The 24,786-nt window shown below is 42.7% G+C and overlaps 1 protein-coding gene across 1 annotated transcript in view; it reads left to right on the top strand.

The window, feature by feature from the left end:
* Window positions 1-24,786, top strand: part of PTPRO (protein tyrosine phosphatase receptor type O) — a 233,810-nt gene that overhangs the window by 205,067 nt on the left and 3,957 nt on the right. Inside the window, exons 19-25 of the mRNA XM_032855072.1 lie at window positions 4,460-4,541; window positions 12,878-12,968; window positions 14,043-14,119; window positions 14,703-14,837; window positions 15,073-15,195; window positions 18,437-18,591; window positions 19,657-19,792. Of these exons, the coding sequence (XP_032710963.1) occupies window positions 4,460-4,541; window positions 12,878-12,968; window positions 14,043-14,119; window positions 14,703-14,837; window positions 15,073-15,195; window positions 18,437-18,591; window positions 19,657-19,792 (799 nt within the window). The remainder of the gene's footprint in view (window positions 1-4,459; window positions 4,542-12,877; window positions 12,969-14,042; window positions 14,120-14,702; window positions 14,838-15,072; window positions 15,196-18,436; window positions 18,592-19,656; window positions 19,793-24,786) is intronic.

Genomic DNA, 24,786 nt, shown 5'->3' on the forward strand with positions numbered 1-24,786 from the left:
AGAAAGAAAACATTAAAAAGAAGCAAGTGTATATTTCAACAGCTAAACCATATTACTCGTATGGGTGGTAGAGGTCACTAAGAAAGTGTATCACAGAAAACAGGTCAGGAATAAGGAAAATTGTCATCATATGAAAACTGAGAAAGAATGCACTGTTGGGAATTATAAAAGTCTTGTAGAAGGAGGTTTGCCATTCTAAATCGAGAAAACTTCTAATAGTTCGCTAAATCAAAGTTGTACCAAAATCTTTGCCATTTTATACTTGAAATGCTGTGCTTAGTGCAGGGAAAGGCTTTTACTCTATTTGATATTATAATCAGTACTTTGAGAAATGCTGTCTCAGGAAGTCTTTGTAATAAATAGAAAAGAATAATTATTGTAGCTAGCCTTGGTTTCACTTACCTACTGAATTGCTAAGTCATAAGAATTAAGATTTTGGAGCAAAAAATTACCCATCAGTTGATTTCAAAGGTCTAATTAGATTGTCACCTCCAGGCCATTAGTTAAAACTCTGCATATAAAGAGTGGAAAATTTCCATACCTAGAGTTTATCCTTGATATTTGCCTAGGATAAAATATTGATGAATTAATAGGAGGCAATTAGGGATTCCAGTCAAATCTGTGGTATTCATGGCAAAATTTAACAAGGCAGGAAACAACAAATATTGGCAAGTATGTGGAGAAAGAGGAACTCTCTTATACTGTTGGTGGAATGACAAGCTGATATAGCCACTTTTGAAAACAGTATGGCGTTTCCTCAAAAAGTTAAAAATAGAGCTACCCTATGACCCAGCAAATGCACTAGGGGGTATTTACCCCAAAGATACAGATGTAGTGAAAAGAAGGGGCACATGCACCCCAATGTTCATAGCAGCAATGTCCACAATAGCCAAACTGTAGAGGAAGCCAGGATGACCTTCAGCACATGAATGGATAAAGAAGATGTGGTCCATATATACACTAGAATATTTCTCAGCTGTCAGAAAGGATGAATACTCACCATTGGCATCAACATGACTGGAACTAGAGGGAATTATGCTGAGTGAAATAAGTCAAGCAGAGAAAGACAATTACCACTTGGCTTCACTCATATGTGGAACATAAGGACTATCATGGAGGACATTCAGGGAAGGAAGGGAAAACTGAAGTGGGGTAATCAGAGGGGGAGAAGAACCATGAGAGACTATGGACTCTGGAAAACAATATGAGGATTTCAGAGGGAAGGAGGTGAAGGGACAAATAGCGTAGCTGGGTGATGGGTATTAAGGAGGGCATGTGTTATAATCAGCACTGGGTATTATATGCAAATAATGAATCATGGAACACTACATCAAAAACCAATGATGTACCATATAGTAACTAACTAAACATTTAAAAAAATGTTTTTTAAATTAAAAAAAATCTGTGGCATTCACGCTAGTGGATTACATTTAAAAAAAATGTTGATGCAAAATATTTCTATTTAGCCTTGAGTGACATACAGATTTTTTCAGGTACGGATAGATAACAGAATAATTCTTTCCTAAATCTATTTCAAATCAGTGTGTGTTCCATTGGCATATATCAACTGATGCAGGAGAGACAACATCAACCAAAATAGAAGAGAGCTAGTGTCACCTAGCTGTCACCTAGAATGATTTGACAGGAACAGAAAGACTTTGTTGCCCAAAATTTTTGGTTGGATTGTTAAGTGAGATGGAGAGGCATGTTAGAAGACAGGGTCTCTGGACCAAAATGGGAGACTCTGTCAGGCTTGCTCCTCCCAAAACCTGGAAGGGAGGATGGGAAGCAAGACATGGACAAAAGTCTGGGTAAAGTACAGTTGTGGTTGGACCCTGCCCACAAGCCACATCACGTCACATCACATCACATCACGTCATGTCAAATCAGCTTCCTCCTTCCTTTTTCTCATTTTCTTTCTGGTCCTCCCTCCTTCTCCAAAAGCCTTCTCTAAAAACCCCTTTAAAAGAGGGGAACCCCCGGGCACCTGGGTGGCTCAGTGGGTTAAGCCTCTGCCTTAAGCTCAGGTCATGGTCTCAGGGTCCTAGGATCAAGCCCCGGCATCGGGCTCTCTGCTCAGCGGGGAGCCTGCTTCCCCCTCTCTCTCTCTGCCTGCCTCTCTGCCTGCTTGTGATTTCTCTCTCTGTCAAATAAATAAATAAAATATTTAAAACACACACACACACACACACACACAAAATAAAAGGGGGAGCCCCTGCCCCACATTTTTATTTGTTTTCTCTTTACCCTTTCTCTTCCCTTCCCAGAGCCATTCCTACCCCACCATGTCCCTGTGGCTCCCCTTTCCAGTTTCTACCTATTCTCACTTTACCAGTCCTCTGTTCTACCTTCTCTTCTCCCTTTTCTCCCTAAACCTTTATCCTCCTGATCTCTCCTCCCTCCTAGCTTGTTTTGCTCCTCTTTACCATAATTCCCACTTCCCCTCTCCCTGATGTTCATTCTATTATTTCCTGGCCCTTCCTCTGTCTCTCTTTTCCTTTTGCTTTTTCTAACCCATAAATATTTTCTCAGATTGCCTTCCCTATTTGTGCTTCCATTCTCCTGGTAATGAGATGAAAGCTAGATTGGTTAAACCCAACCTTAAGGTCAATGCACTGTTCAAAGACAACAGCCAGAGAGGGCAGGTCTAAGGGAATTCATTCTAGGACTGGAGCTCCACCTTTAGTCATTCTCTTGGAAGGTGGCAAATTTGACGTGGGGATGTCCTTTAACCAGAAACATTCTCCTGCGGAGCTGGTCAGCATTCCACTGCTGAGGAGCCATGCGATCTTGAACTACTCACTTTACTCACTTAGCCTTGGCTGTCCCTCTTGAAGCATGGGGCTGATGTTGCTTCAGGGATCACTTGTCTTCAGTTGTCTACTTCAGGGATCAACCGAGCAATAAAACATATGCGAATATGTATGCTCTGGGGTGTGTTTTATGGAACCAAGTCATTAATGCTATTAAGTGAAACAGTTAAAATTCAAGTGTAATCTGGGAGGTGTAATGCCCTTTAAAATCTACTAAAATCTTGGGTGCCTGGGTGGCTCAGTGGGTTAAAGCCTCTGCCTTCAGCTCAGGTCATGATCCCAGGGTCCTGGGATCGAGCCTCACATCGGCTCCCTGCTCAGCAGGGAGTCTGCTTCCTCCTTTCTCTCTCTGCCTGCCTCTCTGCCTACTTGTGATCTCTGTCTGTCAAATAAATAAATAAAAATCTTTCAAAATCTACTAAAATCTTAACATAATCTGTCATATTGGTTAATCAACAACTTTAAACAAACAGCTATTCATAATACTATGCATTTGCTAATAGGACATAAGGCCACAGGTAGAGGATACAGTGGAGAAATTTGCAGTAAGACTAAGGGAAAGGTCTCTGTGTGGATCCTGCCAAAGTGGAAAGGCTTGGACTAGTTGCCAGAGCTCAGTATCATGTGATGCTTAAAGAGCAGGTTGGTGTAGGTAAAATCCAGGAAAGATAAGCAGCTACGGAAAACTGTAAGAAATAAAATATAATTCTTATTCATAAAAAGAAGAAGGAAAGAGGTGAGAACTTCGGCTGGAGATACAGACACATAAGCTCAGATGCATTACTTGATTATACCTTTGACCCTTTTTGATACTTTTATAGACACACAAGCCTCTAAACATGGCTTTAAGGAATGAGGCTCTAGAAGCTTTCTGGATATGTGCTTCATTGCATTGACCCTGCTCTGCCCTGAGAAGACAGTGTAGCTAGCAGTATGGAGCCTATACTTGTAAAGCTGTTTAAATTTCTAAAGTTCTTTAATATACTGTGTGTCAATGTTGGAAGGTAAGAATGACCATAGTATTTTATAGAGGAGAACGTTGAATCTCACAAGATTCAATTTTCCATGATTACACAGTAAGTAAAATAAAACCACATCTCAAACAGTTCTCCAGACTCTAATCCCTGGTGATTTCCCATCAATCAGAATTTTCTAGAAACAACATATATACATGTATGTATGTAAGCATGCATATATATATAATTTTTTAAAGATTTTATTTATTTATTTGTCAGAGAGAGAAAGAATACAGCAACGGGAGTGGCAGGCAGAGCAGGCAGAGGGAGAAGCAGGCTCCCTGATGGGCAAGGAAGAACTTGATCCCAGGGCTCCCAGATCATGGCCTGAGCCAAAGGCAGATGCTGAACCAACTGAGCCACCAAGGCATCCCATATATATAATATTTTATTGCTGGAGTTAGAGCCGATTGAAAATCTAGAGCTCTTTCCCATCTCAAGGGAGTATAATATATAAGGTCCTCTTTTAATCACAACATACTAGGTACTGATTACTTTAACAACAAAAGAGCAAGTAAAAATGCTTTTTTCTCCAAGAAAATCATTCATGTTTGAAAAGTATAACATTAAACAGTATAGATAACTGCCAACCAGATTTTTAAAACATATATTTCTTTGTGTTTGGTAAAGCCCAGTTCAACTGGATGACTTTGATGCCTACATCAAGGATATGGCCAAAGACTCTGACTATAAATTTTCTCTTCAGTTTGAGGTGAGTAGATCAAGTATGTCCTACCTTCTGTGGTAGATGAGGCATGGGTCTTGGCATATGGGGACTGGTGTCATTTCCCAGCTCACTGGGCTTGCAATATGATTCATCATGGGCAGCATGGTGGTGTCTCATTGGCTGGTGCAGAGTGAGGACGCGCACCCTTTGCACGTCAGGCTAGGGTGGCACCACTGGAGGAAAAGAGAGAACAAATGTGGGTAGTGGGGTGAACAAACAATCAATCAGTCAATCTGCCAAGTCCCTCATCAGCTGGGGATATCTTAGGTCTGCAAGAAGCAGCAGGAGTCCTTGTGTGGATATCCTAAGAGGGAATATAAGGATGAGAAGAACTTCACCCATGATCAAATACAAAACCCCCTAATACTACCCACCTGTGTGATCAGAAATTCCACACAGAGCCCAGCTCAGTCACCTGCTGCACGCAAGTATGCGAGAAGTTGTAGATGTCACACCAAATGCTGTATCTCAAAGAATAGAACTTTGGTGTGAACTGGACATCTATGGCAAGGATGGGATTTCAGAAAGAAAGGAAACTTTCTATAAGGACACATATGCTAAACTCAGGAAAAAAAAATAGAGGTCTGGATGATTCATTCTGATAATGGTGATGAAAATTGTGATGGATGTACACTTTCAAATTCATTGAAGCCTCCAGCTCTCTTCCCTACACAATGATGTCACCTAGGTGACATAGCTAACATCATTGCCCTCACTGGGAGGATTAGGAGTCCCTCTCAGGTTATGCCATCAAACCCCAGTGTGATTATTGCTGGGCTTCTCTAGTGCATCATCATAAAGAAAATTCAGTGAGTCATTTTCTGGTAAAAAGAAAAGATGATTTTAGTTGTGAATGACACACCATTCAGACTCCAGGGAGGAAAGGGAGCAGCTCAGTCTCAGAAATGATTGGAACCAAGGGCCCCACCCCTGCAGAGACCACCCCCCCCCTTTCTCATTTCTGCTTCTTTCTCTGTCTTGACCTCTCGCACTTTTGCTGCAAACCAACCTCTCTCTCACAGTGGAAAACAACCACCCACAACCCCTGGGCATCACATCCGAGAGTTTCCAAAGGAACTGTTGACTCTCCTTATTCAGAGTTTAAAAATTAACAGGAGTGGGCTGGCCTTGGTTGTGACGTCCACTCAAGCCAGTTGCAGCCTGAGAGGGTAGAGTCACATAGGAATGGGACAGCTCTTACTGGAACCACTTAGCTAAACCAATGGGGAACACTATTCCCCCAAAAAGAAAGGACACTGGAGAATCAAGCAATTAATGATTACATCCTAGCTTCAGATGTTTCAAAAATGTGAAAAGTAGAATAATAAATTCTATGTGCTAAATGCTTAATTTATATGGTGCTGAGAGTTTTTATACATTCAATATATAAATGAACACATTCAGGCTTATTCTGTAAGAATTATAAAGGAGGTAAGAATGTACTAAATTGGGAATCCAAACCCCTTAGTTCTCATGACTGTTTAGCTATTAATTAATATTGAAAAAAAGTCACAATTTCTCAGCTCCTCGATTTGTTCATCCATTCAATGAGAAGGTTGAACTAAATCAGTGATTCTCAACTGGGCCAGTACCAGGCAGCCCCTTAGGGAGAGTTTGGAGTGTGTGCGAGTATTTTTGGTTTTCATAATGCCTTGGGAAGAAGCTACTAGTGGTATTCAATGGAGAAAGGGACAAGGATGAAAAATGCTCTGCGATGAGTGGGACAGTCCTGCACCATAAAGAATTGTCCCAGGCAAGTAGTATTCCATTCACAGACACTGGGCTAAGTGTGAGAGGAGGGTACATCCAAGCTTTCTAACTCAAGCGTATTAGAGTTCTCGAGAGAAACAGACCAATAGGAAACATATACATTTATACATATATAAACACTAACACAATACAATAAGTTAATTCATCCATAAGTTCATTACATTATATACTTCTTATACAATTGAGAATCCTTATGTATTATAGTATGTATATCCTATATACAATAATATAATAGAAGAAATATAGATAAAGAGACAGTCTTATTTTAAGGAACAGGCTCACAACAGTGTGGAAGCTCACAAGTCTGAAAACCACAGGGCAGGGTATGGACCCAGGGAAGCATTGATGTTGCTGCTCAATCCAGAAGCAAGCAGGAGGCAGAATTTCCTCCTCCTCAGGGCACCTCATTCATTTCTCTTAGGGTCTTCACCTGATGGATGAGGCCCACCCATGTTATGGAGAGTAACCTGCTTTCTCAAAGCCTACAGATTTAAATGTTAATTACATCTTTAAAAAACAAACAAACAAACAAACAAACAAACCCTTCCCACAACATCTAGACTGATGTCTGACCAAGCACTGTCTAGCCTGGCCAAGCTGACACCTGATTTGTGTGACACCCATCACACCATGATTTGAAGGACTGTTTGGTATCTTTATTTTCTCCGAAGCTTTTCTCCATATATCTTTGTTCTTAATACATTGTTGATCCTATATGTAACTTGATTGGTGCCAAGTCCTGATGGTGTGTCCCTGTTCTGGTGAGAAAATACAAATTATTCTCCAGAAGTCGGCTTTAAGTCACAGGCTCAGGCGGTGATTTTTGAGCTAATATTTGCCCAAGCAGTGACCCATGGGCCTGACTCACTTCCTTTTTCATTCACCAGCTTCAGGCACCGCCAGCCTCCACCCCACCCTGCTGCTGACCCCTCAGTTTCCATGTCTGGGTACCCTCATCTGTTTTCAAAGACTCATACCCATATCTGATTTTATGATGTATGTCAGACCTTTCACACGGCAGCCGTCAAATTTTCCTGAAATTGGTAATTAATCAAAACTTAAGAAGGAAAAAAAAAAGGTTTCCTGCTCTAATAAGAACCCAGGAGGGTATGAAAATGGCCCAATCATCTGGTTTAGCTAAATTCAGTAGCTGAACAGTTATTTGTTCTGTTTGTATGAATGTTTAATACTTGTATTCATTTGGATACTGACGTTGAAAGATCACACTCATACTGAGAAATTACATCATTTATAGGCATTATGCTAATTGAAATGAATGTCTGGATTTGCATATATAATCAATACAGCTATAAGTCATACATGAAGCTATATGACTTGCTAATGTGCACTCACTAAATGCATTCCTTTTTCACTCTGCATCTGATTTTGGAACTGCTGGGAAGATTGATTATCCTTCTGATGAAAATGTGCATCTTTTCTTAAGGAGGCTTGGGACTCAGGGATTAGGTTCCATTCCTCATTCCTTATGTCTCATACGGAAGGGTTTTGAAGAGCCAGAATTTAGAGCTTGAAGTTGGAGAGCCCATGAGACCTACCATATATTGCTCATTCTGCCATTAATTTCTGTGTTTTGTACTTGTTTAATCAGGATGCTAGCAAAAGCCCTCGCCATCTTTGTTCAGAAATGTGGTTCCAAAGGCCAAAACAAACTGCATTCCTTGCCACATTGTTCATGAGGGATGAGCTGGGATTTCTGCTGGTAGCTCCCAGTGGCAGCTCTTCTTATTTGTGTTCCGGGCCAATTCACTGGAGACCTACATGCAGCCATTGTTAAAATAAGTCACCTTCAACTCTCTTACTCCAGGGGTCTTGCTTGGTTCCCAGACCTGAGTCTTCCCTCCTCTTGTTTCTAATCTTCTAATCTTTTAATCTTTCTAATCTTCCCTCCTCTTGTTTCTAATCTTCTGTTTCCAGGTACCTATACTAGCAATCTGTCCAGCAGCTGGAGCATGACCGCTAAATCCCATCCTAGTGCCCAGGGCCCTGCCAGACTTCCCTGAACTTGGCATCCTTCCCCTCCAGTCCTCCATCACCTCCCCAAGACATCCATTTCTACTGTACCCCATTCTTCCTTTAGAGGATCAGTTCTGGGTTTAATTGTGTCCCCCAAAGATATGTTGAAGCACTAAGCACTCAGTACCTCCGAATATGACCTTATTTGGAAACAGGGTCATTAAAAATGTAATTAGTTAAGATGAAGTTATGCTGGAGCAGTGTGGGCTCCAAGTCAGACTGGTGTCCCTATGGAAACAGAGCTGTGTGAAGACACAGAGACAAATAGGGAGAACACCATGTGGTGACAAAGGCGGCGACTGGAGTTATAGGGTGGCAAGTGAAGGAATATCAAAGTTTGCCAGCAAACCATCAGACACTAAGAAGAGATGGGAAGGATGCCCTAATATTCCTCCATAAATGACAGACGTCAGAAGTCCCTGCTAACACCTTGACTGCAGACATACAGCTTCCAGAACTATAAGACAATTTCTGTTGCTCTGAGCCACTCAGCTTGTGGTACTTTCTTACGGCAGCCCTCAGAAATGAATACAGAGCCTCACTAAACACCTCATTCTAAATCCTGGCTCCTTTTGCATTTACCTGAAAACCAGCCAGAACTTGCCCAGTTCCACCAAGCCTTGCATCTGCCACAGATGGCTCCACCACTGTCAACACCACCAGTGACGTTGTGTCTCCCCACTTGTTCTGTAGTCCAGTAATCAAACTCACTTGACTCTGTGGTCCAAACGGTCCCAAATACTTAGACCCTGCTGACACTCTTACAGACTCTACAGCCGGAATAGAGTTTGTGGTCCTCTTGGAAGGTGACTGCGCAGGTTACAAGCTGCCTGTGTCCTCCCAAAATTGATATGTGGACAAGATGGAAGTTTGGGAAGGTAAGTAGGGTTAGGCAAGAAAGGTCACATGAGTGCACAGTGAGACGGTAGTCACACACAAGTCATGAAAAGCCCCAGAATGAAAACTACCTTGTCAGCACCTTGATATTAGCCTGCTCAGCCTCCAGAACTGTGAGGAATACATGTCCATTATTTAAACCACCCAGTCTGTGGTACTTTGTGGGCAGCTGGACTGGACTAACATAGTGCATATGTTTGTGCTTTCCTGTCCCCAACCTACCCTGGGGTCATAGACTGTCACTGTAGTAGTTTCTCAGAGCTGCTATAGCAAATTACCACAGTCTTGGTCACTTAAAACAACAGAATTTGTTCTCTCAGAATTCTAAAGGCTGGAAGTCCAAAATCAAAGTAGACTGCCAACCCAATGTAGACTGCCATTGGGCTTTGGGGACTGTAGTAATTTCTCAGGGCTGCCGTAACAAATTACCACAGTCTTGGTCACTTAAAGCAACAGAGTTTGTTCTCTCAGAGTTCTAGAGGCCGGAAGTCCAAAATCAAAGTGTTATCAGGGCCATGTGTCCTTTGAAGGCTCTAGGGGAAAATCCTTCTTTGCTTTCTCCGGCTTCTGGAGGCTCCAGGCGCTCCTTGGCTTACAGCTGCATGACTCCAACCTATGTCTCTGCCTTTGTATGGCCTTCTCTCTGGGATACAGGGCCCACCCAGATAATGCAGAATAATCTTGTCTTATGATCCCTAACTTAACTGCACCTGCAAAGCCTCTTCTTTAATAAGACCACATTCACAGGTTCTGGGGGTTGGCGTGTGGACGCATCTTTTGGGGAGCCACCACTCTACCCACTGTGGATGACTCCGTGGCCCCCGGGAAGAAACACACCGTCATAAATCATAACAGAAACCAAACTGGCAAATGAAAATTCAAAAATGATTTATGTCGGTTTCAGGCCATCACGTCGTCCCTTGCCTTTATGAAGATTAAAGCTTCCGGAGCTTCCATATGGTTGGAAAGAGAATAACTGCAAAGCTACTGAACCGGGAAACTTAGTATTTGATTTTCCACTTAGTGACAGGCTAAATTACAAAAGATCGTGAAGCATTTTGTGCACCCCCGCCGTTCCTGCTCTGCCTGGATTCAGAGGCAATTTACATTTACAGTGTTGAGCCAATTAAACCTCTCTTACCAGCTTAGGGCACTTACAGCAGGGAGGCAACACACAATTAAAGTTCTATCAGTTAGTCGGCTTCCATATGTGCTCCCGCTCCCAGCTCCAATCTGTTTCCACACTTTTCTTTCGTCACCGAGGCCTCTTCCTGTGGCTCATCAGTCTGTCTTCAAAGCAGGGGACTTGAGGAGAAGGTTGTGGGTCTGTTAGTGCAAATGGCAGAGGAGGGAGAAGTTACACGTCCGGGCAAAGCAAAACAAAGAATCTGAACGGAAGCATCTCCCCGCCGTTATCAGGAGTGCTGTATTCACAGGCGTTGCGTTTCATCGTTCCCCTGGAGAGCCACTCTACGGGACTGAGGGATGGAAAGTTGTTAGCCTTATCTTACAGATAACTAAACTGATGTTACCAAGTGTTGAGCTACTTTTCCTAAACTGATGTTACCAAGTGTTGAGCTACTTTTCCAAGACCCTACATTTTATGAGTGGTACACCAAAAGAAGCCAGATGTTTTGACCAACTATCTCTAACGACACTCTCTAAAGGAGGTAGACTTCCAAAAGATTTTAAGCAATGGAAGCATCATTTAAATTAGCTTCTAGCTGCCAAGGAACTAACCTAAACATAACACTGATTTGGTTGGAGTTTGCTAAAAATAAATTTTGTTACTTAAAAGAATATAGTCAGTCTTTGAAAACCCTTTAAAATGGAAAGACCACTTATAAAGTAACAGTGACATGCTTCTGGTTAAAGGCCTTTAGCAAGCAAGGATTTTGCCTGAGACAGAAGAACTCCCTTTGTGAATTGAGGATCAAAGTCAGCAGAGCTTCTCTTTAAGGTTGGCTTCAACTTGGACCCCAGAGCTCGGGATTTCATGATCTTATAAAGCCCAAAGTGTTGCAGAATGAAGGGAGGAGAGAGAGCTGAGTGATTCAGGTCGGTCCATCTGTGTGGACTGCAGTTTGCATCCCAGTAAGCTGACAAGGAACTTCTATGTGGATGCAGCAAAAGACCCAAGAACTTGGTCTCTTTAAAGTATATGCTTTGCAAAGAACATTCAAATCAAGACAGAAGGGCCATGAAAGAGATATGCCTCTGCAGTCTCTCAGAACATCACCAGTGTCCCCAACCCCCTTCAGAAGTCTTTCAAAGACGCTCCCAAACTCTTCCCCCAGATATGTATTCTCACTCCTGATTCACTGGAGTAAAAATTGGAAGGAATTGTGAAGAGTAAACCGTGTGTGCAGCATTAACATCCTATCTGAGTAAAAAAAAAAAAAAAAAAATTACAGCAAATGGTTTCTCTACTGCCTCCGTTAGTAGGCTCACAGAGAGGTGCATACTATCTACATCATTCCATTTCTAGATGGTTGTATATGCCATTCGCTAATAGCTCCCTGAACTTTGTACAGAAACATAACCAAATCTGCTGCACTGGTTGTGCACTGCCCAACTCCAGGGAGCTATTCACACCAACCACAGTATGAACAACAACTCCTAGGAAATCTGGGTGGCCTGACCATAACTGCATGTTTCTAATAAGACACATGAGATGAATGCTTAGAGGCACCCCTAGCCTGTAACATAATCTTGCTGAAGTGTGGTGGTTGTCTGTTTATACAAAAGTTGCCCTACCAATGCACATTTTGATTATAGGATTTATAGGAGTATAGATATGTACTTAGAAGCACGTACTTGGTTGATCCTATTTTCACTGAAAGCTTTGCCTATCTACTACTGATTCATTCTTACTGTCTGATTTATTTCCAGATACTTAGTGCCTGTAGGCCTTACTTCTTATAACATGAGGAATACTCCCTACTTGTTACTCATTCTTTTACTACTTTCTCTAAGGCTATTACCTGTAGGAGAAATACCTACATTTCCCCATAGAACAGAAAGGTTTACACATAGTGTGTACATTTCAGTAAATATATACCTCCAAAGCTCTGAAATGTGTCTCGGTTTTCAAGTTTTTGAAACAATTCTTACCTTCTCCATGTGATCACTGAGCGATTCAGAATATTTACATATTGTATTAACCCTATTCCTGCAAGAAAGCTATAGAAGCATCCTGTAGGGCAAATCTCAAAATCTCAGGGATCCACAACAACATTTCTTTCTTTTCATCCCTCCAGGGTCTGTAGGACAGAACCGGGTCTGCTGTAAGCCTCTCCTCATTCTGGGGCCAGCAGCTTCCCTGGGCATGTTCTTTTCACGACAGATGGTAGTCGCACAGGAGGGAAAACCCAGCTGAGCAAGTACACTTAAAGCTTCTGATCAGAATGATCCCTACCCAGGTTTATTGGCCAAAACAAGCTGAGAACAGTGGAGTGGAGAAGTGCGCTCTGTCCCAGGAGGGAGTAACTGGAACCTCGCATGGAAGAGGGGGTGTGATGATTCTATTACAGACGGGGAGTGAGGAATAATCCAGTGTGAACGATAATCCAGTCCACACCAAATACCGAAATCTCAACTCTGTTCTCTGTCATTTGCAGGAGTTGAAATTGATTGGACTGGACATTCCGCACTTTGCAGCAGACCTTCCGCTGAACCGATGTAAAAATCGTTACACAAACATCCTACCGTGTAAGATTGTCACTAGAGCCTCTCCTATTCATGTCGCTCAAAGGCTGACTGACTGTTAATGCAGAGTCATCACTTTCAGCAATCTCTGGCTAAGCCCAGCTGCCCTCGAGATCCTCTAGGCCATCTCTGTGACTGCACTGGTCCCATTTGTGCTTTGATGTTGCTAGATCCCATTCTATGTAGGAATATTGAATTTCTTTGCTTTCAACTGAATTGTGTCTGATGATCAGGAAAGACTGACCATTTGGTTCTTTGGAGATCAGAAATCTTAGCCAAATTAGGATAAGATAATCTGAGCTATCATAAACTATTTTCAATCAACTCCCTGACAAGGGAAGGAGACCGATGTACTAAAATGCCTCCTCTTTCTTCCTTCCGGCAGGTTTTCTTGGTGCTTAACATTTTGTAATAAAAGCAACATTAGAGAAAAAAAAGTAATACAAAGCACTTACTGGACAAATAAAATACTTCACTATGTAGATTTAACTTTCTTCTCTGCCACACTGGCTAGAGGTGGGGGCAGGGGGTAGTGCTGGGAAAAATTGAGATCGGGGAGGAGGAGAGCTGAAAAAGCTCTAGAAGGAGAACTCTCTCCTTGATCAGTCTTCTTGATGAAATTGCACAGTGTCACATTATAACACTTTACATCTGTACACATACCAGAATGTACTTTTCTCATCTGAAGTCTGTTTACACAAAGTCCGAGCAACGCCTAGGTTTCCGAAAGGTAGTAGATTTTCTGGATGTGCTGGGTGACATGGGAATCATGGATTCAGGTTACATCCTCTAGCCTTCCATACAACCTCCCTGATATTTTAGTTCCTCTAACGATCCTGCATAATGTCCCCACAGCCCAGAGACAAGGACAGGGGAGCTGATGGAGAGGAAACACTGATTGAGGTGTGTTTCTATACCTAAACAAGAAACTAAGACTGAGTTGTGGCTGAAATATCAGGGTAAAATAAACTCGACCTACCCTGTCACGGGCTGATCAGACTTGCTATTTGGATAGAGAAGGTCAAGACAATTCTTTCTGCTCCCATTTTCAGTCTCTCTTCTTGTTGTTCTTTCCAGATGACTTTAGTCGTGTGAGATTAGTCTCCATGAATGAAGAGGAAGGCACAGACTATATCAATGCCAACTACATTCCTGTAAGTAAAAGACCATAAATAAAATAAAATACAAAAATGTTTTAAAATCAGGCATCCCAATTCTAACTCAGCAAGAAGGGGACTATTCAGGGAGGCATCCAATTGTTGTAAAAAGAGAGCCATTCTCCACCTGGACCCCCAGCTCTCAGGAAGAGTTCCCATTATTCCTCTTCAGAATAACGAATGGTGGGGGGGGGAGCCTATAGATGAGTAATGTTTGGCTTTCTCAGTAAAGATCTGGTGAAAGTGAAAGTAAATAATCACCCTAAATCACCTTTCTCATGTATAAACTTCAATTTCAGCAACTCAACTCCAAGGGCTCCCCATGAGCCCCTGTGCTTTAAAAACAGTGACTGTTCTCGTAAAAGAGGTGTGAGAACAAGGCTTCCAATAACGCAGACCTGAGCAGGTCCGTTACTCTGATCACCTCTTTGATGAAAAAGGGAGAGAACACGATCCAGGCTGTGTGATCCTTTGCCAGGCTCATCCCCAGTAAATTCTTAGGTTTTCCTCCTTTGTGGGGAGCAGGGTTTGGTGTTGAGAGTGGTCCCTTACGTGACAAATTTGTCACTTCATCCTTCAGGGATACAACTTACCCCAGGAGTATATTGCCACACAGGGGCCACTACCTGAGACCAGAAATGACTTTTGGAAGATGGTTCTACAACAGAAGTCTCAGATCATTGTCATGCTCACACAGTGTAATGAGAAAAGAAGGGTAAGTGCCTGGGTGCGGGGGGGGGGGTCCCCACTGGGACAGCACAACCCGTACCAGCTGTGGCCATGGCTTGAGTGCTTACTGTGTACCAGAGACTTCCACTTGTTCCATTTTCATCCTCACAATAGTACGACATGGTTCTTCAGAGACAAGGACTTCTGTTTTTCCTAAGTGAGCACTGGCTCTTTCTTCTATCACCTGTTTGTTTTGAAATGTTGTGCCATTGTCTCCTCAGGTGAAATGCGACCATTACTGGCCATTCACGGAAGAGCCCATAGCTTACGGAGACATCACCGTGGAGATGATCTCGGAGGAAGAGCGGGACGACTGGGCCCGCAGACACTTCCGGATTAACTATGTAAGTCACGAAGCACACGTTCAGGTGTGTCCCTGTGCTGAGGGGACGCCCACGTGTCAGAGGCCAACCCACCATCATGTTAGACTGTGAGCTCTTCACACTTTGCAACACTGCTTTCTTCAAGAGATAAATCCTACTTTGAACATATTCATTTCCCATTTCATCCACAATGGTGTGGGAAGCAAGTACCCTGTTTTAATAAGCTTTGTAATCCCAACCCTTAGCCACTTATAAAAATTTTTGTGGGATGAATAAATGAGGGGGTGAATGAATGATTTCAAAAATAGTAAAACGCTTGGAAAGCTCACAGACGTTCCTCAGAGAAAAATATTTGACAACCTGAGTGCCCTTTGAATCCTGCTTTGTTTCTTGGCTATTTCAGCCAGAAAGACAGTGTAAACATCTGGGTAAAGGTAGAACAAATAATTCCCCATGTTTGCATCCAGGAGAAAAGAGAGTGCCAAGCGCAAAATAGGGTCTGTTCCATGCCTGTTTCCTTGACAGAGAGAGTCACATAGATCAGTGTCTGGTCAGTACTATGCTTCTTGTCCTTGGTCTTAAATGGTCACCTAGCTTTCAACGATAATCGTGTCACGGTCTTAAAACACTAAAATAAAACATGGAATAATAGTGTTTTCTGGTAAGATGTGTAGACTGTAGTTACAAACATTTGGTCCTAGAGTGCCCCCATTTGGCCATAAACACAGAATCGAAATTTTACGCTTCCTTAATGAAAGCTGTATTGCAAAAGAATATTGTGCTGTGCTAATGGATGTTTTTCTGTTTGTTTCAATTTTTGTTCACATTCTTCTTTACTCCCTTCATACTGACACATGGGAGCTTTCAGCGTACAACCAGATAAAAGCACATGAATGAGGAAATCGGAGTAAGAGAAATTTTGTAATGGCTAAGATGTAACAAGGATGGTTTTCTCATTTAATAAGAAAGGAGGAAAATGACCATAACATGAAATTTGAAAACTTGGCCTGAACTGAGTAGGAACTGGGGACTAAAACCAGCAAAAATGTGTTCATTCCCATTGATGCGTGCCTTGTTTTTCAGCTGACAGGGATCACCCTTGTACGAAGAACTCTGTCTTGTAGCTATAGAGAGACTAATGACAATTTAAGTGTTTCCTAGTTTTGAACCACTTTGCATATTTTAGCTGGATATATTTTCAGATCAATTATATATATATGTAAAAATTTCTAAAAAAATATGTATAATAATACACACACACACACACACATACGTATATATTGCCTACCATGTGCAGGTCTTTGCACGAAGCCTGTAATCAGCCTTTGAAAAGAGCTAACATTTTGGGGGAGTTTCTCTGGGCAACCAAAGTTATCTAGTGATTGCGTGTGCTTCAGTCCTCATGGTGCTGGGTAATGGAGTCGTTCTGCACAATTTATTAAGCTTGGGTTATTTCCTGGCCATACCTCCTGGAAACAGCAGTGAGAGTCGCCAGCATCTTTGCAGACCTGCGCACGCATGTTCCATGTGTCTGAGAAGGAGCCCTTGCAGGCAGTGAGGGAGGGGCTGCATGTGGCTGGGGATGGAGAGTCTTACAGACAGAGGGGATGGGGGGAGGTGCAGGTGGGGCACTGTTTTATTTATGTTTGCACGGATCTTACATGTATATGCTTTATTTATGTATTTACTTACATTTATACACATTTTACTCCACCCAAGACTACTGATTCTTAGGAATTCATTTCTCCTGAATACCTGAACCTAACTTTAGTTTCATAACCAGGCCAAATTCTCCAAATTACGGCACAGTATTCCATTCACCCAGTGGATTCTAGGCTTTTAGAATGTTTGAGGGAAGGGAGAAGAATTAGATCTTTGTGAGGCCTGGATTTGGAATATTTGTGACAATTGATAGTAAGAACAGAATAAATCTTCATGCTTACAAATTAGTAGAGACTAAAAGGAGTGAGTCTTGGGGCACCTGGGTTGCTCAGTCTATTAAGCATCAGACTCTTGGTTTGGGCTCAAGTTATGACCTCAGGGCTGTGAGATCGGGGTCTGAATGGGGCTCTGTTCTCAGTGCAGTGTCTGCTTGAGACTCTCTCCCTCTCTCTACCCCTTCCCTTACTCTTTCTCTCTCTCAAATAAATAAATCTAAAAAAGAAGAAGAAGAAGAAAGAAAAGAAGAAGAGCAAATCTTGAAGGCTCATACCCTCACTGACAATTACTCAGTTCTGAGGGGACAAGAATGTATTTGACATATGAGTTAATATGAATGAGTAAATATACAAAACATACCAACCCATTGGGATTCCCAGAACCAACCGTATACCTACGCTGAACTGGATGGGAGAGGGTGGTGGTAATTAGGTAGTAGTGATGACCATATCTACCAGGTCCCATCCTTCACAGACATGAGCACACTTAATTCTCACAACCATCCTTGTGATGGGGTATTTTACCCTATAACATCTAAAAGGGCTCATTTTAGGTATGAGAAAACATGTTCAGCAAGTTTTTCTTGGGTCAGAGCACAAGACAGGGATTGTCCCATTGGTGAGGTTCTGAAAGTGTAAACTTGGGTAAAATCACTAAGGGAGTCAGGTAAGCAGGATAGGACAGGGCAGGGAAGGAGATACACACAGCAGTGGGTTTCTCTGAATTCTGGCCTCAGCTGGATCCCACGGAGATGGCCGGGGCAATGAATGGCACCGTGCTGTTAGCTTACCTCCTGACATAAGGGGGCAGGTGCTTTGTACCCCATTATCCGTCATTCCTCAGCTGTGGGCTGCCCTCCTCAGAAAAACACATCTCCCTGGGCATACCCCAGCAAGGCACGTCCCTTTGTAGACGTCAGCCATGAGGAGGATGTAGCCATATGCTGTTAGCAGCAGCTGGAAAAGGGGTGCATCAGCCTGATGAAGGGGATCCGGGGACAGGAAGGAACCAATAGCACCTTCCACGGGATTCATGGACCAACACTGATGCAGTTGCCAAAAGGCCGAGCTGGGAGGCAGACCCCAATCCATTGGAGCTCTTATCTCTATAAAGCCATGGATTCACCTCTTTACCCTACTCTTTGAAGTGTTATACAATTAGTATTTTTTTTTTCAGGGCCCGCTTTGTGCCAGATACAGGGCTGGGAAGGGAAGAGGGACCGGCCAGGGTGGGAACGGGCTTTAACTTCTGAGGCCGGGGAGGCCCAGGCCACCTGGCGGGCACACTGTGACACTCACGCTTGTGTTGGCTTTTCCTCCTAAAGGCGGACGAGACACAGGATGTGATGCATTTCAACTACATGGCGTGGCCCGATCACGGAGTACCCACAGCAAATGCGGCCGAGAGCATCCTGCAGTTTGTACACGTGGTTCGACAGCAAGCTACGAAGAGCAAAGGCCCCATGATCGTGCACTGCAGGTAACCTCATCAGCCATGTCTTCCCTGGTGGTACCACAGGCTCTGCTTTACAAAGCCAAGAGCCCAGCCCTCCATATACCTCGGTCCCACTGAATTAGCCATGACATGAACTCTGACTTTCTAAAATTTACAGTTAACGGATATCTTACTAGATACGTGATTTGCTTATAATATGGCTTTTCTTTTTCCCCATAGTCTATGAGGTAGATCCTATTAGTCTCACTTTCAGATTAAAAAAAAAAAAAAAAAAGACCCGAGAAGTGGGGAGGTAAAGGGATTCACGTAAATTCATGCAGCTGGAATGGGGAGGGATTAGGGCTCAAATCCATGCCTTCAGGCGCTCTCAGTGATTCTGAGTGGTTTATAACATGGCCAAACACAATGTGGGACTAAAAATCACTAATCACAGCATTAAATAACATAAATATTCTTGACCTCCTGCAAATGGCTGTCGCCCCAGAGCTAGAGCTAGTGTGTGGTCTCTCAAGCCCACTTTCCAGCAGGGGGTGTGACTGAACTCCAAGGATACAAGGAAGACTGGAATTGTTTTTTGTGTATCAGCTCACTGAGACCAGGAAGCAAGTCACCAGCAGGCTCCCTCTGGACTCCTTACCTTCCTCAGGAAACAGGGGGCCCCACACCTCTTTGAGGGAGGCAACAGGGCAATTCAGAAATGTGACAGACATGTGACACTGAAAGACACACTAATGGACACCTGGGTGGCTCAGTCAGTTAAGTGTCTGCCTTCGGCTCAGGTTATGATCTCAGGGTCCTGGAATCAAGTCCTGCATCCCGCGTGCATTTCCCTGCTCAGTGGGGAGTCTGCTTCTCCCTCTCCCAGTCATCCCCCCAACCCTGCCATTGAGTTCTCTCTCTCAAATCAAAACAAAACAAAACCACCAACCACAATCGTGTATTTCAAAGTAGGGAAATTTTCTCAGGAATATTTCTTCCTTTTTCTCAGTGGTGCTACTTGTAGTTTCGGGGGTTTTCTAGTGGCCAGTGTGTTTGCAACCGTATAAAATCACTGTCTGAGGAACATGCTGTCTGGACACTCTCTTGCAGTGCGGGAGTCGGCCGGACAGGAACATTCATTGCCCTGGACAGGCTCCTGCAGCACATTCGGGATCATGAGTTTGTCGACATCTTAGGGCTGGTGTCGGAAATGCGATCATACCGGATGTCTATGGTGCAGACAGAGGTAGGAGCAGAATCAAAAATGTATTTTCAAATATGCCCTGGACTGAGAAACTTCTCGTGATTCAGTCTCATGTTTTAAAACAATTGTCTCAGTTTTTTTCCTGCCTCTGCTCTTCCTAGTTTCTTAGTGTGCATGTTCAAACTGCTTAAGGTACAAAAAAAATAGATATTAGCCTCTAGAAATCCATTCAGTGTATAGTGCTGGCCCTGCAGTTGGCATCCTATGCCCTTTAGTAATCCAAGACACATGGATGCATCTACAATATCTGTAATAGAATAAAACCTCTTTGGACAGACCGAGTTCAGTGAAGGTGACAGCCGATCTGGGTAAATGCCGCCAAGAGGAGACCGTGGAACTGACGTGACTTAATTTATATTTGAAATGCTAGATGTGATTCAATAAGTTTGGCATTAGTTCGTCCTCTATGTGACTCTCTGTCCCAATGCACTTTGGATGATGATCAGGGGCTGGATTTATGCTTTCTGTCCCTCTTATGATGTTAAGGATTTCCAGTTCCCAACGGAGCAGTGCTGCCAGTGTCCTTAATCTAAAGGAATACCCATTGTAATGACATGGGAGCATCCCCAGAAATACCCACCAGTGTTGTGTGCTCCCTCTTCCTCCTCTTCCGTCCCATCCTCTCCTGCCTGGAAGCCTCAGAATGCACTCTGGCCAGAGTGGTTAACCCTGGGCTGCTGCCGGCACACAGCATCACACAGCCTCCCAGCAGCAGCGTGTGGGCTCCTGGGTGCCTCTGAAACCCATGCACAGTAGCTGGTTCAGAACCCTCGTTACCGAGCGGTACTTGTGACCTCTCAGCTTAGAGCATACAATAATCCTTTTTGCTCAGGGAGTTTGAGGGCGGAAGGCTTGTAGAGTAGAAAACAACCTGACCTGACCTACTCAAGTTCCAAGAGATGAAATGCTGCCTTCGTCTTCCCCATGCTTTTCCTAGTAAGCACCACTAGGTGTCAGTATAACTCAAAGAGCCTGTAGTAATGGCAGCTCTCTGTTCACGCTTCCGGTTTCTTTCTTTTTCTTTCTTTCTTTTTTTTTTTCTATGTTATGTTATTCACCATACAGTACATCATCAGTTTTTGATATAGTGTTCCAAGATTCATTATTGACATATAACACCAAGTGCTCCATGAAATCCGTGCCCTCTTTAATATCCACCACCAGGCTCACCCATTCCCTCTGCCCCCTCCCTTTCTAAAACCCTCAGTTGATTCCCAGAGGCCACAGGCTCTCATGGGTCATACCGCCCCCACCCCACCGCGCCCCACCCCGCCCCGATTTCCTCGCCTTCATTTTTCCCTTCCTTCTCTTAATGTCCTCCATGCTATTCCTTGTGTTCCACAAATAAAGGCAACCATATGATAATTGACTTTCTCCGCTTGACTTGTTTCACTCAGCATGATCTCCTCCAGTCCCGTCCATGTTGATGCAAAAGTTGGGTATTCATCCTTTCTGATGGCTTAATAATATTCCACTTTATATATGGATGACATCTTCTTTATCAATTCTTCTGCTGAAGACCATCTCAGTTCTTCCTACGCTTCTGGTTTCTCCTCTCCTACTCTTTACTTTTCTTTCCTGCTTCCCCACTCCCATCTGACAAAGGCTCGATACAGCCGACCCAAGGGATTTATTTCTGCACTTTACCAAGACCCTACTACTTTGGAAAGAGTGATCCATTCGCATGCAGGTCTCATTGATGATGTGTTTGTTTGCTCACTTCCTTGGGCCCACTCACATCCCAGACCAGCTGCCTTCTAATTTACAGCAGTGGGACACGAACAGTACCTCATTGGTGTAAGCTCAAAATGTTCTGCTTTCCCAGAGAAGCCCACTACCTAGTGATTAAACAGTGCTTTATGAATCGGTCCATATTTTTGGTTTTCATTCCCATAAATTTACATCCTAATATGTGGTTAAATCTCCCCATTATGTATTTTAATCCCCAAACTTCAAAGGGCCACTCCTTATTTTAAGTATTTTGGATGTGATGAATTGTCTGCTCCGTTGACTTAATTTATGCCTCTTATAATTTTATAGACTTTGATTATAGCCTTTTTGCCTTTGGCTTTCCCAATTACAGAATCCTAATGCCTCTTTAAAAACTACCTTCACATGGCAGACCCTCCATCCAATTTGCAACACCATTTATCTCTTCTCAAGTGTAGTAATGGCACCGAACTAGAGCAGTCAGCACGTGTGTCTTGGCAGAGCTGAGGAAGTGTTTTGCGTTCTCCCTAACTTTCTGGTCCCAAATCTTGGTTGTTTGACTTCGTTGTTTCCAGCAGCATTTTTATGCTGACATCTCCAGGGAAACGGTCTTTTTAAAGGGCAATATCCCTTCCCTGAACTCTGGTGGGAAAACTCAAAGTCAGCAAAAGAGGCAGAGGTCACCATAAGTTACTGATTTTTTCCAACTGTTCCAGCTTCGCTCTTGAGTTCCCTCGGGATTCTGCAGCGAAGGCTCTCGAGCTTGAGCTATTTATTTATGTCTGTTTTGTTAGTTATGTCTGGAACATCTTGTTCATTTACCTTTGTTTTTCCTGGTTCCTGTGCTCTTCATGGTTCAACCTGGATTCTGAATGTTAGGGTTTTCCTAACATCCTCCTTGAGCCCATTCATAATATCCCAGTCCTGCTGCCTTCGACTTTACTGATGTTAACAAATAAGGAGCAAAGTAACAAATTATTTTCTTTGGTTTTATCATCCCACCCCAGTGATTTTTAAGAGGCGGGAGTGATTCTCCAGCTGATTTCCAATTATATATACCACCTGTGTGCTATGAACCAGGTTCCTTCTCATGGCTGGTTTTGTAATTTTCCTGCCTCCTCTAGACGGCCCGTCATCTCGATTCTACCTGCCCCACTCCAGAAATAGCAGAACTAACTGATTGAAACAGTCTGTCCTGAGACACACGTTTCCGGTCATGGCAACATGCTGCACGGGCTGCGCTTTGACGTGTTCCCTTCTCTTTTCTCAACTGACAGGGCACAGGCTATGAGCTTCTCCCCAGGAGCAGCAAGGGGTAGTTAGGAAGTCAGGGTCCGCAGGCCAGACTCTTTGAGTCGGCCTGGGCCACTTACAGCCACCATACACCCCCCTTCCCCTCTCATAGCTCCCTGTCCCCATGTGTAAAATGTGAGCGTTGCCTTCATGAACTGCTGTCGCGTATCCATTAAATGAATAGTGGAATCTAGACAAGCATTTTGAAGCCATAAAGTGCTCTATATGGAGTGGCGTTCACCTCTCTTAGCTTCTCTTCTATTTTTATCAAAGGTTTTGTTTGATTTTCCTCTAATAGGCTTTCCCTGGAGGTCAGTGAGGGCTTTGTCCTGAGCAGCCGTCATCCCAATCAGCGGCTTAGACTTCTCAGGGGCTCTCAGGGACGTGTCTGTAAATAGTCTTGCATTTACTTTTCCTGGGGTCCAGCTCTTTTTTTTTTTTCTTCGTGACACAAAGTTTGGCCACTGTCTAGTTCTGAATTGAAAAACAAGGTACGCTCTAAAAAAAAAAAAAGAAAAAAGAAAAAAAAAAGATATACCTGCAATGGAATATTATTCAGCCACAAATAGGGATGAGATCTTGCCATTTACAATGACATGGATGGAGCTAGAGAGTATAATGCTAAGTGAAATAAGTCAGAGAAAGACAAATACCAAATGATTTCACTCATATATGGAATTTAAGAAACAAATGAGCAAGGGGAAAAACAGAGAGAGATTAAGAAACAGACTCCTTATTATAAAGAACAAACTTTATAATGATGGTTACCAGAGAGGGGGACTGCGGGAAGCTGGGGGAAACAGGTGATGGGGATTAAGGAGGACACCTGTGACGAATACCTCATAATGTATGGAAGTGTTGAATCACATTATACACCCAAAACAAATATAACACTGTATGTTAACTAACTGGAATTAAAATATAAGCCTTCAAATATTAAAAAAAAAAAAAAAGAAAAAAAAAGAAAAACAAGGCACGGTCTGGTCTGGCGGTGCCCAGTGCTTGACACACGCCCAGAACCAACGGGGTGATGTGTGATAATGAGAAGAGGTGGTCAGTTCTGGATGGGATACTATCACAAAATAAGGGAATATACTTATTCCAAAGCTTGTTGAAAAATACAGATTAGGCTGAGGTATCAACCTTGAAGTATTAACCTAACCTTTATAAAGTTGTCATACAAAAGACCCTTAACTCCTGTGAATATAGTGACTGACTTTCATGTCAAGGTTATTTCTGATGGTATTACTTACAGAGAAGCTCTAGGAAATAAAGAAAAAAGGTAAAGGGTCATGAGGTTACTTTGATTTCATGGCACCAAGACAGCTATGCTCAATATTTTGATGTATTTCACCTCTATCTTCATTCAAGTATGATTTTTATACAATTACACCTTATATGCTACGTGTACATATACTAACTTTACACTGTAATTTTCCACTTAACATTTTGCTATCATATCATCCCAAATTGTCCAAAACTCTATAAATCTCATTTTAAGGACTGAATAATTTTTCATATAAATCTGCTGTGTCTTATTTAAGCCATTCTCCTTTTTATAGGACATGAAATTGAATCCTTTCCCACTTGTTTACTATCTGTGTTCACAAGACCATTTACTAGCACATTAGTAGTAATACCTCCACCAACAATAGATAAAAATGACAGCTTCAACAAACTCAAGCCACCAGGGAGCGTTACATTTTCCTTTAGCTTTGCTCATGTCATAGACAAGACACAATTGTTTCAACTTACATTTTTTTATTATGTCTCCATCTTTTGCATATGTTTTGATATTTCTTCAGTTTACTTCAGAAAACTCTTCATAAACGCACTGAGTATTAAGCATGAGGAATAAAAAGATATAGTCCCTCTCTTCCAAGAGTATTTGGTCTCATTGCCGATACATTTTATCAGTCAGTTTAAGTGTGTGTGTCACTGAGTCAAGGAATTTTAAACAAAAATAAAGGTAT

The sequence above is a fragment of the Lontra canadensis genome, unplaced genomic scaffold, assembly GCF_010015895.1.
Source record: "Lontra canadensis isolate GAN:19392208 unplaced genomic scaffold, GSC_riverotter_1.0 scaffold9, whole genome shotgun sequence".
Lineage (NCBI taxonomy): Eukaryota > Metazoa > Chordata > Mammalia > Carnivora > Mustelidae > Lontra > Lontra canadensis.